This window comes from Pseudochaenichthys georgianus, chromosome 10, assembly GCF_902827115.2.
Source record: "Pseudochaenichthys georgianus chromosome 10, fPseGeo1.2, whole genome shotgun sequence".
NCBI lineage: Eukaryota > Metazoa > Chordata > Actinopteri > Perciformes > Channichthyidae > Pseudochaenichthys > Pseudochaenichthys georgianus.
The window spans coordinates 34,245,122-34,261,784 of NC_047512.1; the positions used below are offsets into that span (position 1 = coordinate 34,245,122).

Consider the following 16,663-nt stretch of genomic DNA (forward strand, 5'->3'; position numbering starts at 1 on the left):
AATGTACCTCTTGAGTCCCTTCATCAAGTCACCTCGACCAAACACACGCACACACACATGAAGTATATACACCAAAAACGAAAAGACTGCTGTGTCCCCTGGGTCCCTTCTTCTGTGTATCTACCCATGTAAAACTATAGCACATGTAGCAGTCCTTTTAATGCTGTAGATATTTAGTAACATGCTAAAATGTATGTGTTCTATAATATAGCATGTCTCTATTCTCAAGTGTTGTATAGCTTATTAGAGGGTTTCACATGTCTTCATTATGTCTTATGACTGTACTTGAATAAATACATGATATGAAACTAAATGAAACCGAGTGTGTTTGAACAATCTTATTAATGTCTGTTGAAAGCCAGTTTCGTTTAGGAGTAGGGTTTTTGTAAGGAACATGTTCTTGTTAGGAGTAAGGTTCTTGTAAGGAGTAAGGTTCGTGTTAGGAGTAAGGTTTGTGTCAGGCCTAAGCTTCGTGCTAAGCGCAAGGTTCGTCTTCGGCGTGAGGTTCGTGTTACGTTTACGCCCTGTACACACGGTTCCGTTGGAAGCTTCAACGGAAACGCTTCCCATTCACTTTGAATGGGATGACGTCTCGCTTTGCCGAACTGAATTGTGGTGCCATCTTTATGTCTCACATTGTGTGTGTGTGTGTGTGTGTGTGTGTGTGTGTGTGTGTGTGTGTGTGTGTGTGTGTGTGTGTGTGTGTGTGTGTGTGTGTGTGGGAGTATAAACCTCACCGAGCCCATCTATCTTTGGAGAACAGAGCCAATTTCACAATGAATTAGGAGGTGAGTCTCTAACTAGGTCACTGGCCCTTAAAAAAATAAACACACACACACACACACACACACACTAGACACTGTGTCAAATTGAGAGATAGATAGGTGGAACAAGAGGAAGAGTATTTAAAGTATAAGAGAGATGAAGGGAAGAAAAATGCATCTCTGAAAGAAAAGAGTGGGATGAGGGTGAGAGGCAGACAAATGGAGGGAAATAAAGAGAGAAGAGGGAGGTGGAGAGAGAGAAAAGAGAAAGAAGAACTGCATCCTAGAGAGAGGGGCGTCTGTTATGCAGAGGAAGTAATGTTGCATTAGGCTTAACAGTATTCCGATGAGGTTACAAATATTTTTGCTCCACAACAAATCCCCTCTATTCCTTTGTTTCTCTCACTCCGTCCGTCTCACTCGTCACTCCGTCGTTATTCCAGTCTTCCCCTCGCACACAGCCACTAACACACATCGGAATACAGACATCCTCAGCAGTGATACATTCAGCCTGAATGCTGTGTACTTTGCTAACTCACATTTTACTTTGAAATGCATCTGACATATGGAAGATATTTGTTTTTCTTTGACAAATGGCTACGGGTGGAAAGGGAAGGGAACAGAGAGAGAGGGAGAGAGAGAGAGAGAGAGAGAGAGAGAGAGAGAGAGAGAGAGAGAGAGAGAGAGAGAGAGAGAGAGAGAGAGAGAGAGAGAGAGAGAGAGAGAGAGAGAGAGAGAGAGGGTGGGGTTATCTCCAAGACAAAATATGCAGAGGAAGAGGATTAGTCCATGAAGTCCAAAATGGCTGCTAACTGGATTAGCTCAGAGATTTAGCTAAAAGAAAGACTGTCAGGTAACAGAGCTCATTGTGAGGGTGTGATCATAATGTCAGTGTCATTTCAGAGCTGGTAAAACTGGGGCAAAACTCGAAAAGACGATATGCTTAGTCACTGTAGAAGGTGTAATTTGAGGCAAAGACAAGTCAGGGGAAGATGTAAGTGGTTCATTTCGAGCGTTTTGAATGGTACCGATGAAATGGCTGTTATCAGTTGCTATTGGGAGCATAGATTTGAGGCTTACTCTAACGGATTTATAATTGATTGGTAAGCTGGATCACTATAGGTAGGTTCAACATTGTTGGGAGTGGTATTAGTAGTTCTGGAAGGAGATATACAGGAAGTACATATAGCTACAAAGAAGAGGGGGTAAGGGGGGTTGGATGGGTCAAACCTACACAAGAAGAAGTCAACACGTTCACTTCTTTTAATTATAGCGTTCGTAAGGGAACTTACATCAAGTAAGTAAAGTACCAGCGTTTCTTTACTGGAGATAAAGCGTTGAAAGGCGGCAGTAGAGGACATGACATTGCCTGAAATATCCCTCAAGCTTGAGAGCGTATTTGGAAGCAGACACTGCATACGCGCCACTGAGCTATCCCGCTCAAATCTAACCAAACAAGCTTAAAGCTGCAACAGTTTAATTGAATGGAGAAAGGAGCAGTGTGCCCAGTCTGAAGCATTATAATGGTAGTGTCCTGTTAACGGATAACGGTAATTGAATTACTTGATTATATTCAAAATGTGTATTTTAATTTGTGCTAAAATAACTAGCATATCCCAAGTAGGTACAGAAAAGGGCTTGTCTGGATGTATCAGGATGCATTAACAATTACATTATACAAGTTCGGAGGTCAAAGTGGTGCAAACCACTAGGATGTTATGTATTTACTTCAAATGTTCAAGTGAAACCGGATAGAAGAGAAAATAGATATTCGCTGTAGTATACAGTGATAAATATGTACAGTTTTGTTCTTTACACTTTCACATGACATTTACTTCCAGGTATGATCTAAATTGAACATTACTTGCATAATTTCTGTGATTTGCTTCCACGTCGTTCCTACTTATATTGCAATTATAGAGTCAAAATGGTTATTACGTTTAAATGACAGTGCAAAAATGAACTTGACATGCCTTCAGTATATTCCTTGGTTTTCTTTTTTCATATTTGGAACCAGCTGTAAACACATTTAGATGTTCTCCCTGTATTACACACTTAAAGATAATAGCACGGATATAGTGTCAGATACATCATAATACTACTAGTCTTGTTTGAACGTAAAGGCTTGCGGGCAAACACACACACACACACACACACACACACACACACACACACACACACACACACACACACACACACACACACACACACACACACACACAAAGAGTTTTGGTGTGGTAGGTAGCAGATGGCTCCTGAAGGCAGCTCGGGGCTGATGGAGCTCTTCACTGTGGGACATGACGGTTAAAACAAAGCACGAGTTCAGTCTGTCTTTCTCTTGCTCTCCCTCTCTCTGTCTGCAGAAAAAAGGTCTTTCTCCAATAATCGTTTGATCCTAACAGAGGGCAACATTAATTCCTCGGATTATGAAGGAAAACTGGTTGAAGTGCAGAGATCCCTCCTTGGTTTTATGGAGATTCAGATTTTTTTTTTTCTGATTGAAGCTCTTGTTTCGATGCTTTTAAAGAGGGCCTGCATGCTTTTTTCTTTACTTTAGTAAGTAATTTTCGCTTTGTGCATGTAAACTGCAACGTCTGAAATCCCTGTGTTCTCTCCAGAGGGAGTTTCCCTCCCACACTCCCCCCCCTTCCCGCCTCCATTTGAGTCCTTTGTTTACTTCCGTAACATAATGACATCACTATGTAACAGTCGCGCTTCAGGGGCAAAACATCTTTGACACATCTCTGATTGGTTGATCAATCACAACAAAGCCGGCCAGCTAACCAATCAGAGCAGGGTCAGTGGTTCCATCCAAAGCCTCATGTTTGGTGTTTGTTCAGGTGTTCTTGGACAAGATACCTGACCCCAAGTTGCTCCCGTAGACATGGGCGTTGTGTATTATTGTGTTTGTAAGTTGCTTTGGCGTCTAGACTATTTATATATCAGTTTAGTCTTAATTGACATCTTAATGTTATCTCTATTTTGAAGTGTATTGCTCTCTACAGCTTCACTTTGAAACGTGAGATATAACAATAGAGAGTCTACAGTCCCACGTGCGGCTCTTTGAGCAATTTACTGTATTTTTTAAAGTTCAATTTTTCTTTTTTTCTTTTTATGTTCCTTCCTGCATCTCTGCCTCTCTTCCACCGACCCTGAGTTATCCCTGCTCTGCTCTGACCTGATCAGATCTGTTCTGGCCAGCAAAGCTTGCGTGTGCCTCACTTGTTTATGTGTGTGGAAGTATTTGTGTGTGTCTCGCTGTGGGATCTATTCCGGGGCTATTGCCCCTAAGGGTAGTGCAGTGATACTATATGACCCTGCACTAAGTGATCACCAGAGAGATCACATAGCATTACAAACAACTGCATGTTAATGTGAACACACATACTCATTTAAAATACAGAAATGCAATGTAATAGAACAATTCTTTATAACAAAACAAATTACATTTAGAAGATACATTTTGACTGGTTAATAATGATGGTGAAGGTTTCATAAAGCATGTGATGCAAGCCTTCCCTAATGTAATATAGATGACTGCATGGCTCAGGGAGAGTTTTATATCACAGGCCATAAGACTACTACGCTTTAGCTTGCACTATTTGTATTGTTACGTTGTTTTGATGTTTTTTGATGTCTTGTAATTGCATTGTTGAGGAACCTGTTACCAAACTACACTGTAGTTGTGTATTTGTTAGGACATTAAACCTTAGAATCTTTGCAAAGTAGGACTGTAGTACTGTTTTATTGGGGTCGAATGAATTCCTTTGAGCTTGATTAAACATGATAAATATTTAATTGCACTTTAATTGTTTTGTGATGTAGCCTACGGTGTCTTAATTATGATTTCCTAAGATATCTTGATTCTGATTTGGAGGGGCAGTATCAACAAGCGTAGACTAATACAGTATGTCTCTGGACGCATTAGGATGGACCAGCAATATACTCGTGAACTGGGGGGGAAGAGTATGCTTGTGAACTGTTAGCACCAGTGTTATGCACGCCCGCCGAGATATGCATGCACCTCGCGGGAGCGCGCACAGCGTAAAAGAAAATGCAGACATTTCAATACCGGAGGCTCGCTGCGGGGAGAAACTGTGGCGCTGTTCTGAGTTTGTTCTAATCTGTCAAAATGACTTAAAGATTTGTCCGTCATTGTTAAAAAAATGGCATCATAGATGGAAAATATTCGGTTAACGCGACCACTGGTTCCACATCACATGGGTCCAGACTTTTCAACTTTAAGAGGATTGGCTCTTCCTCACACATTATTGTAGATATAATGTTGCTAGTATGTTTTTCAAGTCTGTTTGAATTGTGCTTTTCAACCCTTGAAGTGTTTTGTCAGCGTAGTTCAACCTAGAGGAGTGTGATGGGTTTCGCTGTGAGAAAGGAAATTACTTTCTGACGACTTAATGAGTTGAAAGCATCTTTGATGCAAGAACAGACTGGGACTGTGGGTGTTTCTCAATGTCGAGGACGCTTGCTTGGTAGTACATGTCTTCCGAGTCACTTGCTTCAGAAGCGAGGCAAGAATCCTTCCTAGCCTTGGAAAACGAAGAATTGTGGAACAGGCTAACAGGTGTGCGTCATATGCGAGGCCCGCCTTAAATGGAGCCTGATTTCCGCCAAAGATTTGGAAATTGGTCCGTGCGCAAAGCATTGTGGGGATTTTAAGACCGCGGAGTCTACACATGTGCATCCTAGAAATGTCTCGATACGAAGTACGTCGGCCTCGGTAGAATTCCAAGTATAATCACAGGGAAACACTGGCGGCCAAAAAACTGAGTCCTGTGTTGCATGACGTTTTGAACAACAGCATCAAAGTGATTAACTTCATAAAGTCAAGGCCACTCAATGCACGTCTGTTTCACCGCCTTTGCGAGGACATGGGAGCTGAACACACCCAACTACTGCTACACACAGAAGTGTGCTGGCTCTCTCGGGGGAGGATACTGAGCAGGTTGTTGGAGCTACGATCGGAGGGGCACACCTTTCTGTCAGAGCAAGGATCTCCCTATGCCACACTGTTTGAGGACAAAGATTGGCTTGCAAAGCTTTGCTAGCTGGAAGACATATTCAGCAAATTGAATGAGCTGAATGTGTGCATGCAGGGCAAGGACACCAACATGCTGAACCTGTATGACAAGGTTGGTGGTTTCATAAAGAAAGCAGAGTTGTGGAAACGGGCATGTGCACAGGGGAATCTCACCTGCTTTCCTCAGGTAGATGCTTTCCTCTCCAGTGAGAATGTGCTCCAGTCAAGTCCATTATAGAGGAACACTTGGCCAACCTGATAGTTAGTTTCAAGTCGTACTTTCCTGACATGGAGGAGAAACCTGCACAGCTCGATTGGGTAAGAAACCCATTCCTTCTGTCAGAAGCAAACAGAGAAAAGCTGCCTCTCTGTCGCCAGGAAAAACTCTTGGATGTGTCATCTGACCGTGGCCTAAAGATGACATTTGAGAACTCCACTCTCACGCAGTTTTGGGTGTGTGTGAAAAAGGAGCATCCTGAGCTGGGAAAAACAGCTTTGGAGCAGCTACTGCCCTTTGAATCCACATATTTGTATGAGGCCTCCTTCTCTGCAATGACTCTGATCAAAAGAAAGCAGAGAAACAGACTGAGCCTGGATTTTCAAATGCAGTTTAATGGACCTAAAACTCATAAATATTGTCATTGCAGTGTTATTACATAGTTATTTTGTAATTGCACATTTTTGTTACAATGTGTTTTTTTTAACCCTTCCATGCATTGTGGTCATTAGAGACTGCTTATTTAGTGGGAATGCTGTTAACAGCATTCCAACTATCTGTTCTTCTACGAACGAAATTCTTTAATTTTATTCCGCCCGTTATTTTGCCGGTCTTCTCCTCCCGCATTGAACATCGCAGAAACTCTGTTCAAACATCAAAATGTTCAGCTCAGTCGGGAATCGAGTGCTGTTACTTTTATCATTCATAACTTTCATAATTCCAGAGATACATCCCATAATTCATCACATTTTTAACCATTGAAGTCAATGGAGAAAATATTCAGACTTGAACAATCTTCATGCGACTTCAACTACTAACTGTTCCTTCATACTTGCACTCAGAAACCTCATTCCAATTTAAAAATGTTAGACATCTTTCTGACATTATTCGTGTAACACAACTTTTAAATATGATTCTTACTTTTAGAGATATTAAACATTGTTCAGACCTTGGTAAAGAGGCTTTCTTCAGATTTGAACATTAACTAGAGTGCGTGATGTCACAGCTAGAGTGTAGGAAATCTTGAAATTTGCCTTCATATTTGTTTTTAAAACTGCCATAAATCCCAAACGCTACATTCCTGACACATACTTGTTCATGACAAACGTAGGGAAACATCTCGCAGCTTGAAAAATGACAAATAATTAAGCAAAACTAATTAAACAAAATGCCTCTTGAGGGCAGGGCGATCAAGAGAAGAGAGAGAGGGTGATCAAGAGAAGAGAGAGAGGGTGATAGAAGAGTGAGAGGGTGATCAAGAGAAGAGAGAGAAGAGAGAGAGGACGATCAAGAGAAGAGAGAGGGCGATCAAGAGAACAGAGAGAGGACGATCAAGAGAAGTGAGAGAGAAGAGAGAGAGGGTGATCAAGAGAAGAGAGAGAGTCAAACTAAAGTGGAGACATGGCAGAAACCCTACAGTGAAGTGTTCTCCTGTGAGAGGGCGATCAAGAGAAGAGAGAGAGGGCGATAAAGGAGAGAGAGAGGGCGATCAAGAGAAGAGAGATAGGGCGATCAAGAGAAGAGAGAGAGGGTGATAGAAGAGTGAGAGGGTGATCAAGAGAAGAGAGAGAGGGTGATTAAGAGAAGAGAGAAAGGGCGATCAAGAGAAGAATGAGAGGGTGATCAAGAGAAGAGAGAGAAAAAAAAAATCTGTTTTAAAATGTGTTCGTTCTTTGTTTGTTGTAATTCATGGATGAAGGAGTTAATAAATCTCACACTGATGGAACATGACTATATTGTAATTATTTATATAGGCTTTTTCGATCAAAAATGTTCGGGGTCGGTCAGGTACTTGGCTAAGAAAATGTTTCAAAGGGGGTACATTAGTGAAAAAAGTGTGAGAAGCACTGCACTAGGCTATAAACAAACATTAGCCAGTCTGTTACAGCCCAAATGTTGGCTTTTTTGGGTCTTGCCCATTGATAGAAACGTATCATCTCGATTTGAACCGGGACTTCTGCAGAGCATTACAACACCCAATGTTTATGATACACTAAAGTTAGGCATGTTACAACTTCAATATAATCCTGGCTTTTGCCGCAATTTTTACTCTTAGAGAGACTGTACGGACTTAGTCCATTGATAGGTGAAAGGGTGACAAATCTGGAGCATAGTGCACTTTTTAGTTGGCACTTTCAAAATATAAAATGCTGTTTTGTTTTTATGGAAACACAACCGCTGGAGCACCATTTCCAACAGTCCTCAACATTTCTGGAGTGCTGTCCATCTTAATTTCTCCAACTTTTCTTAGCATCCAAATGTAATTTGTAATCTTTGTATTATGACTAATTGTACTTGATTGTTTGATAATTCATCCAAGTGCTAATCCTTCAGTAACTCAAGACAAGCACTGAACTACAGTGACCCTAGATGTTGGAAAGTTAGCCAAGACACAACAACATCCCAGGGCTAGGAGTTGACAGTAAGAACAGCGTTGTTAACACAAGTGCTTTATCCCAGCTTTATAAAGTGAACACTTATCCTCGGGGGCATCGGTTAATTAAAAGCTTTGCATGTTTAAAAAAAACTAAGCTCTGAATAAAGCACTTTGAGATATTTAGAACATCTTTCCCCCATTGCAGGCTTTTCTTTGATCTCACAGCTGACTTCTGGTCTATTTCCAGCACTTCTTTTCAGCTAAGTGTATTTTTCTGGAATCATAGCCGGCAGCTGATCTGCGGGCTCTTCCTGTGTCTTTGCTTTAATCTCCATTTATTGTTGAGAGCACGGCGATAAAGACTGCTGCCAAGGGGACACAGACCTAGCTACAGTATCAAGGACGGAGATGTTTAGCAAAGGCCTGGCACACACTGACAGATGTCTTAAGGGCTTGTTTCACTGAAAATCATTTACAGTGGAAGAGTGCTGTCAGAAATACTGAGCTAACGTTGAAGAAATCCTTGTTCCCACGATATGAGATGGAAACCATGATGTAGCTAATCTAACACCACATGCACACATTTGTATTTTTGTGCATGTACAGAGACACACGCAAATATTGCTGTTGGTCATGAGCATTGGCTTGGAATGATCAGAGATTTGGCTCTTAGCTGTTTGTGTGGACAGCGGATTCATAGATCTAAATGTGGACAAAAATAGAGAGGAGTGAAGAGAGGCTAGGAAGTAATAAGAGTCAGAGCGATATGGTGGCTTCCAAAACAGGACGGGATAAATTGGCCCCTCAGCAGTTAATGTGTGTGGCATCAGGCTGAAACACAAATCGTGGTTAATGAATGCTTATATTGCTTCACTGAGTGTCGTTCCCATGTTAGTTTGCTTATCTTTGTATTGCCCGCAAAAACAACACGAGGATATGATGGAGAGTAAATAAATATAGCTAGGACAATAAAAGTGACTGGGTATTTCACTGTGGTGTCATATTATAATAATAATAATAATAATAATAATAATAATAATAATAATAATAATAATAATAATAATAATACATTACATTTATATTGCACTTTTCCTGGTGCTGGGTTGTTGTGTCCTTGCGATCATTTTGCATGCAATTTGAACTAATGACATAAAACAACTCTTTGAACATATTTATATAGTTTGTTTTTGCTGAGAGCTTGAAATGTACTTACACTACTTGTATTCCCTACAAAATTATTCCCTTCTTGACCTCACGTTACCTTGAGGTTTTTGATTTGTGTCACCTTGGCACTTACGCTATTCGATGTGTAAAGCAAAACCTGTATACGAGAAATTAGGATCTCCATAGCACGTACACACTGCTGCACTCACTCCTGTTGTACTTACAGTTGTATTGATTGTAGTAGAAGTGATCAAGAGCTTGCAAATGGACTGCTGCAACACTACACATACGCTACATGTTCAATATAGCCTGCCTGTAATGTTAGGGAATCTCACCATTCTCGTGTTAACCAACCCCATTTGAAAAAAGAATGGTTTAAAGCAAAAAAGGTTTCTGAGTCACAATCAAAGTATTTAATTCCCCTTTCACACCAGCGCTTTTCCCGTTCTAGCTCCGTGCTAGAGCTTTTCTGGTTCGGATCCGATTCTTTGAAGATGAAGATGAAGATGAACTTTTATTAATCCCTCGTGGGGAAATGATTTCTCTGCATTTGACCCATCCTAGTGTTAGGAGCAGTGTGCTGCCATTTTGAACGGCGCCCGGGGAGCAATGTGGGGAACGGTGCCTTGCTCAGGGACACCTCGGTAGCACTTGGTCTTGCCGGGACTTGAACTGGGGACCTTCCAGTTCCCAAGCCAAGTCCCTATCGAAGTCGATAGGGACTTGGCACCACCGATAGGGATTTGGTTCAGCTCCTGCTCTGTTCACACCGCTCAGAGCCCGACTGGTGCTGTGTCATTGCGTCATTGTTTGCGTCATGACGTAACTGTTTGCGTGCCTGCTTCATAAAGCCAAACCGCGCGGAACCCCCTCACATCGACAACAACAACAATGACCGATTGTATTGAAGCGTTACTCGTTTTGGTTTTGCTCTGTCGAAACGAAATGGAAGAAATGGGACGACTTTACTACCAACTTTACAGTCGTTACAGGCTACATTCAAAAGTTCTTTACAATCATCATCATCAACTTCAACGACGATTCCGTAGGAGAAAGAAGGTAAATATACGTCCTATTCAATGGCGTTAGAGGTAGCTGTTGTTAGCCTCTGCATGCGCCAAGCTCAAAATACCCAGCTTTGCAGCATTAATCACCAGTGTTGGGTGTAACGCGTTACAAAAGTAACGGAGTTACAGTAATATATTACTTTTTGCTGTAACGAAGTAATGTAACGCATTACTAATGAAATGTGGGTAATATATTACCCGTTACAATGCTCAGTAACGCAGTTACAACACATTTTAACCCGAAATTAAATGGTGTTTTGTTTTTTAACAATGTACTAACATAGCGAGACATTCCGACACCAGACAAATTGTGCGGGTAGATTAGTAAACCTGGTGTTTACTCTTCAGGCTTCGCGCCGGGATCTTCGGGCAGTTGAATGTTACGCACCCTCTATTCAAAAAAGAGAACGGAGCGAAAAATACCAACAACAAATTGTGTCAGGTGCGCGTGACCTGCTCCGCTGCGCGTGCATCATTTCCAAAGCGCTTCCACAGCAGTGACACACATCTGTGGATAATCATTTATACGAAAATGGTTAAAGCAACCATCACTAAACGCCAGCAACACTGCATCTACTGCAGACCGTAGCAACGGGTCAGATGGGGACATCACGCGACCCTCCGCTGTGGACACTAGCTTACTCCCGCCTGACTCGCCGCCCTCAACCCCGGAGCAGCACTCTTCATCGCCCGAAACTACGCCGCCCCTCTGCGGCCCGCAGGTGCCAGCCAGGATACCACGGCAACACAGAGCCTGCCCAGGTATATCTAAACAAGTACCCGCCTGTACAGTGGGGTTAGGTGGTCATTTTGCAGCTCGTGGTATACAAATAGACAAGGGCTAGAATATGTGAAAATAGATCCATATTCTGCCATGCCTGTAGAAATGTTGGGTCAAAAATAATGCACACAATAGCACAGATGCCTTCACCACGAATGGCTACAAAAATATCTCATATCCCAAGCTTATCAACGAGCTGATGTTGCAGCTGAAATGATCTCCAGGTCACAAAGTCAACCTGATGATGTGATACCAGTTCTCAAGCACAGTAAATATTCTCTTCCCAGAGTATATGATGGGACCAAGGTGATGTTTAGTAGGCTACATGGTTTTAATAATACTTTTGCTTTTCAATGTTTGCCATTTCAAACCATGAGCTGGTTCAAATAATATTTGCCTTGATTTACAAAATGTATCATTTGTTTTATCAGTAGGCTACAGCTTTGAAGCTTTTGTGCTTTTCTTTGCCACAGTCCATTTTGGACTATATGAAATATTTCAGGATTGCACTTTTAACTCACTTGAAATGTTCTCACTTGCTTGGTTTCAAAACATAACAAATGCCATAGTCTGTTCATTGGGACCATCAATGCTATTTCTCATTGCTGTTGCCGGCCACTATTGCTCATGTAAACCTACTGCTGCTGCCCCCCTGTAACCTCAGAGGCACCCTGAGTCATTTTGTTCTGGAGCCGGGCCTGCACACGGCCACATGCTAAACACACTACAGAGCCCATTCCGTGTCCTGTTAGTGTTTACTTACTTAATACAAGTTGTCAGTAGCCTTAAGGGCCTCCACAGTTGTTATGCTATACCACATTGCCCTTCACTGGATGTATAATGAGCTGCACTAAACTACATTTTAGCATTTAAAATACCTAGCCATTCTTTTGCGGTTATTTTGGTGAAAGTAACTAAAAAGTAACTAAAGTAGTGTAACTCATTACATTTCAGAGACAGTAATTTTGTAATGTAACTTATTACTTTCAAAAGAGAGTAATAAGTAATATGTAATATATTACATTTTGGAAGTAACTTGCCCAACACTGTTAATCACTATGGTATAACATTCAAACTGATGCCCCTGTCCCTGCCCCCGCCTCCGACGTAAGCGTGACGTATGCGGTGCTTGCTTTCTAGACCGACAACTTTTTTGGTGCTTGAAACAAACCGGATTCCGGAGCTTAGAGGCGGCTCCGCTGCGGTGTGAACAGGAAAAGGCAGACCCTTCACGCGATAGCGAGTGGTAGAGCGAGGGATTGCAGATGCCGTCGTGCACGCGGACGGATTAAAACAATTAAACCTAAATAGCTCGCGAATTATACTTTGGCGGCCGTTAATATACCTGGGTGGCCCGCCCAAGTAAAGTCTATGTGTGGGAAACCCTGCTATCTTACCAGGTCTTATGCAACTCGCAAATATCTCTCTCTCTCTCTCTCTTCTCTCTTTTCTATCTCTCTCTTCTCTCTTCTCTAATCTCTCTTTTTTCTCTCTCTCTCAATGTTGGTGCGCAAATACGCCTTTTTTCAAATGATCCGGTGCTCTCTTTTGGCGGGGGGTGCGCATGCGCACCTGCGCACCAGTTAGAGGAGATGAAGGGATCTGAGGGGGAATAATTCCTTGACAAATTAAGTTTGCATCGACAACAAAAGGTTTTCGTATATATCTGAACCAGATCACAAAGTGCAAGATGAAAGAGTGTGGTTCTGGGTATTAAAATGTAATAGATATGGAGACCTTAATGCAAGACAGAATACTCTAAGTGGATATTGTTCAAGAAGACATATCTGTGTTCACACTATACAACCCACCACACACATTACAATATGTAGGAAATACTGGATTAACACACATCTTCTATGTAGAAACTCTATGTTGTCATTGTTGTTCATATCAAAATGCATATTGCACATGGCACAATAAAAAAACACAAGCTCACACTCAGAGAAAGCAGCCCCCCCTCTCCCACCCACACTCTGACACAGTGAAAAAGTGCTGATGGAACTACCGAATGCAACTACCGTCACCAAAGCTACTGCAGCTTGACACAATGTATGTTTAATCTGGGGATAAAGCAAATAGAGCGAATACCCAAAATGGTGCCAAGAATGTAAAAGCACTCCGCTGTTATAGAGAAGAGTTGTATTGTGCAAAAATGAAACTTTAAAAGTGCTGTAGTAATGATGAATGATGTACTGCTGAGTCTGGGCATCTGTCAAAAATAATGGATGCTCTGGAGTCACTGAGAGATCCATTGCATATTAAAAGCGGACAAAGTACATATTCCTGCATTTGGTTTGAGCCCACTCTCTTTGATTTGTCAGTTTACCCGAAAGTACTCTTAGGGGTATAATGCACGTATATACATTTTATTCCATTTATTTATATAGTGCCGAATCATAACAGAAGTTATCTCACTTTTCCTATAGAGTACATCCAGACCATATTAATAATATTTACAGAGAACTAAACATTCCCACAAAGGACAGTAGCAAGACATGATGTATATCAAATACAATCAACACGTTTAGTTTTACCTGGGGTAAATGTTCAAGCTATCAAGCAAAAACATATTATCGTTATACATATATATTATTCTGAAAGTAACCGTTCTGCATAATGAGTTCTTATTTTACATTAAAGTGGACCTATCATGTGTCTGTCTTTTAAGTGAACGACGGGAGTCGGTTCGCGCCCGCGAACGAACCGTTTTTTTGTTTGTTTTTTTGTTAAGTAATACAAACGTTAAGTAATACAAACGTTAAGTAACGCGCTACAGCTGCTCCGTGCATGCATGCAGTGACATGTAATATCCAAGGTTTAGAGACTGTTGGATGCTGCTGTTTTGAGCATTGCAATACATTTATTTTTATTATGTTTTTTTATGATTAGAGACGGTTGGATGCTGCTGTACTGAGCATTGCAATATATTTATTTTCACTATGTTATTTATTTATGATTATCCTTAGGCTCAGCAAAGATTTGATGTCAGCTGTTGCTGACTGTTTCTATAGTTAATACTGAAATAGAGCCCTGCTGTTTTGTCAGGGCCTTTTCTTTAAATATAATTTTAAAATGTTGATACAGTAGCCCCTTTTTTTTTTTAAATGTCTATGCTTAAGTTTTTATAGGTGTTGCTATCTGCTTTGTGTAGCGTGGTTCTACAAGCAAGTCAGTGCATTCATTGGGTGGTATCAGAGAGGGTCTGTAAATGCAATGAAAACATTTGGCCACATCAAATCATTTATATTAAACATCTCATTTTTACTTTTGAATACTTCAGTACAAAGGATGTCTTGAATAATGTAAGTGATATATGTGGACACATATAAATCATTAGTCAAAACAGGGCTACATTTGATTTAATTATAAAAGGTATAATATGTGGTAAACTGAAGAGCCGTTTGGGAGCCGAAAGAGCCGGCTCTTCTTGGTGAGACGAACCAAATGATCCGGCTCACCAAGAAGAGCCGGAATTCCCATCACTACTATCATGCTATATTTGAAACATATATTGTAGGGCCATACCTATATAAAACATGTCTGTGACGTTTTTTTTTCAAAATACCAAACGGATCATGCATTTTAGCAATGCCTCATTTCGCTCTATTTGCTCTTTTCCAGCCGTGTTTTTGCAAGCCACATGGGTCATGGAAGACCACTCTAGTGTTTTGTTTACTCTCAGCAACATCTCTAGCAAAAATAAATTGAACACCACCAAACTTATTTACCAATAACATCAGCGGGAAATCCCAATCTTGTACATGTCATTTACAGCCTTGATCAGATTTAGGGCTGAATGTCTGATGTTCCTTCATTTTATTGACAATAAATTGCAACCGATATGAATCAGTGACCTCCTCTTTGTCACTGCATAAGGCAACTTTACCATGCCTTTATTTTATGCCATTCAATCACATTTGATATATTCAGAGATCTCCTTCTCTTTATTGTAATAACTTCACATTGCAGCAATAAGCTTAACAAATTCAAGCAAGCTTGCCCACAATAATTCAATGTGTGCCTCCCTTCACTAGCTTTCAGAATTGGTTTCAAAATTGTAATAAGCATACATTAAAGGGTACATTAGGCCTAAGGCTCAAGATACATCTGTGAACTCCTGACCCTCTATGAGCAGGACTGCAGCCTCAGGCCCTCTGGTTAGATTCCCCTAGGTCCAGGTGAAGGATTTCCTGAGGATTAATCAATATCATTCCATTTCTAATTCCAATCCTTAGGTTCAATGCTTCCTCTCTCAATTGTTGTCTGTCCTAAACTCTTTCATTTCTCATTCTATTTTTCAAGGATCCATCCACCAATCCATGCAGAAAGACGGCACATGATATTGCTCAAGTTATCTATGTGTCCTACCTGTGACTTTGAGTAGAGTCGTTCGTCGCACATGTCTGGAGCCATACTGTAACTCACAGGTGTAATTTCCCCCGTCACCCTCCTCCACCTCAGGAATCCAGACGTGTGTAGTGTTAACAATGATGGAGCTTCTCCATTCAACCCGTTCACACTCCTGAGAAGAGACACATGCTGATGAAGTGGAACAGACTACAGAAGAATAAAAGATGTCTTGAGTCTTTTTCTGTGTCTTACCTTATACCAGGTCATCTGTGGCTGCTTGTATGGAGCCAAATAGTCCCCTATATCAGGACAGATGATCATTTTGTTGTGGGTTATTTCGGCTTTCTCCACGTGTCGGATTTTGCTGCTGAAGCATTTCCCCTCATCGCTCTGGTCCACAGTCATCGACATGGACACTTTCATGCAGTATGTTGAGTTCCTGAAGAGATTAAAAACACAACATTGTCTACATTTTGAATGTGTTCTTTTGTTGGACTAATTGATTGTCTCATTTGAAAAGGATAACCACAAATAATGATGTCCCGACTCTACAGTTCCTGTTAGCCCTACATTGTTTGAGCATTTTGCAGGTCACAATTTGCACTGCTCTTTTGTGTCAGTCGTAGCAAGCATTGTTTTTTTTCAACAGACTCTGATAAAAAAAGAACATTGCCATCATACTTGCCCAGGATCAAACAAAAGACACACAAGCTAGCAGGCAAACATAGCGGCTAGCATTCAGGAGCCTAAGAGCCACTGATTTCCCTCAGAACATTACTGAAGAGTGGTTAACAGGCAAGTCAATATTGGAATTACAATTATCAGGTACCCAGAGTCTCGACTCCACATAATAATAATACATAATCAAATGTTTTTTTTGTGATATAGTGTCATAAAGCCAC

The 16,663-nt window shown here is 41.1% G+C and overlaps 1 protein-coding gene across 4 annotated transcripts in view; it reads right to left on the reverse strand.

Moving 5' to 3' along the window:
* il1rapl2 (interleukin 1 receptor accessory protein-like 2) overlaps positions 1–16,663 on the reverse strand; it is a 630,266-nt gene that overhangs the window by 192,630 nt on the left and 420,973 nt on the right. For all 4 annotated transcript variants that reach the window (XM_034092584.1, XM_034092583.1, XM_071204669.1 and 1 more), the window contains exons 5-6: positions 16,014–16,200; positions 15,780–15,933 (exon numbers count right to left, since the gene is read on the reverse strand). In XM_034092584.1, the coding sequence (XP_033948475.1) occupies positions 15,780–15,933; positions 16,014–16,200 (341 nt within the window). The remainder of the gene's footprint in view (positions 1–15,779; positions 15,934–16,013; positions 16,201–16,663) is intronic.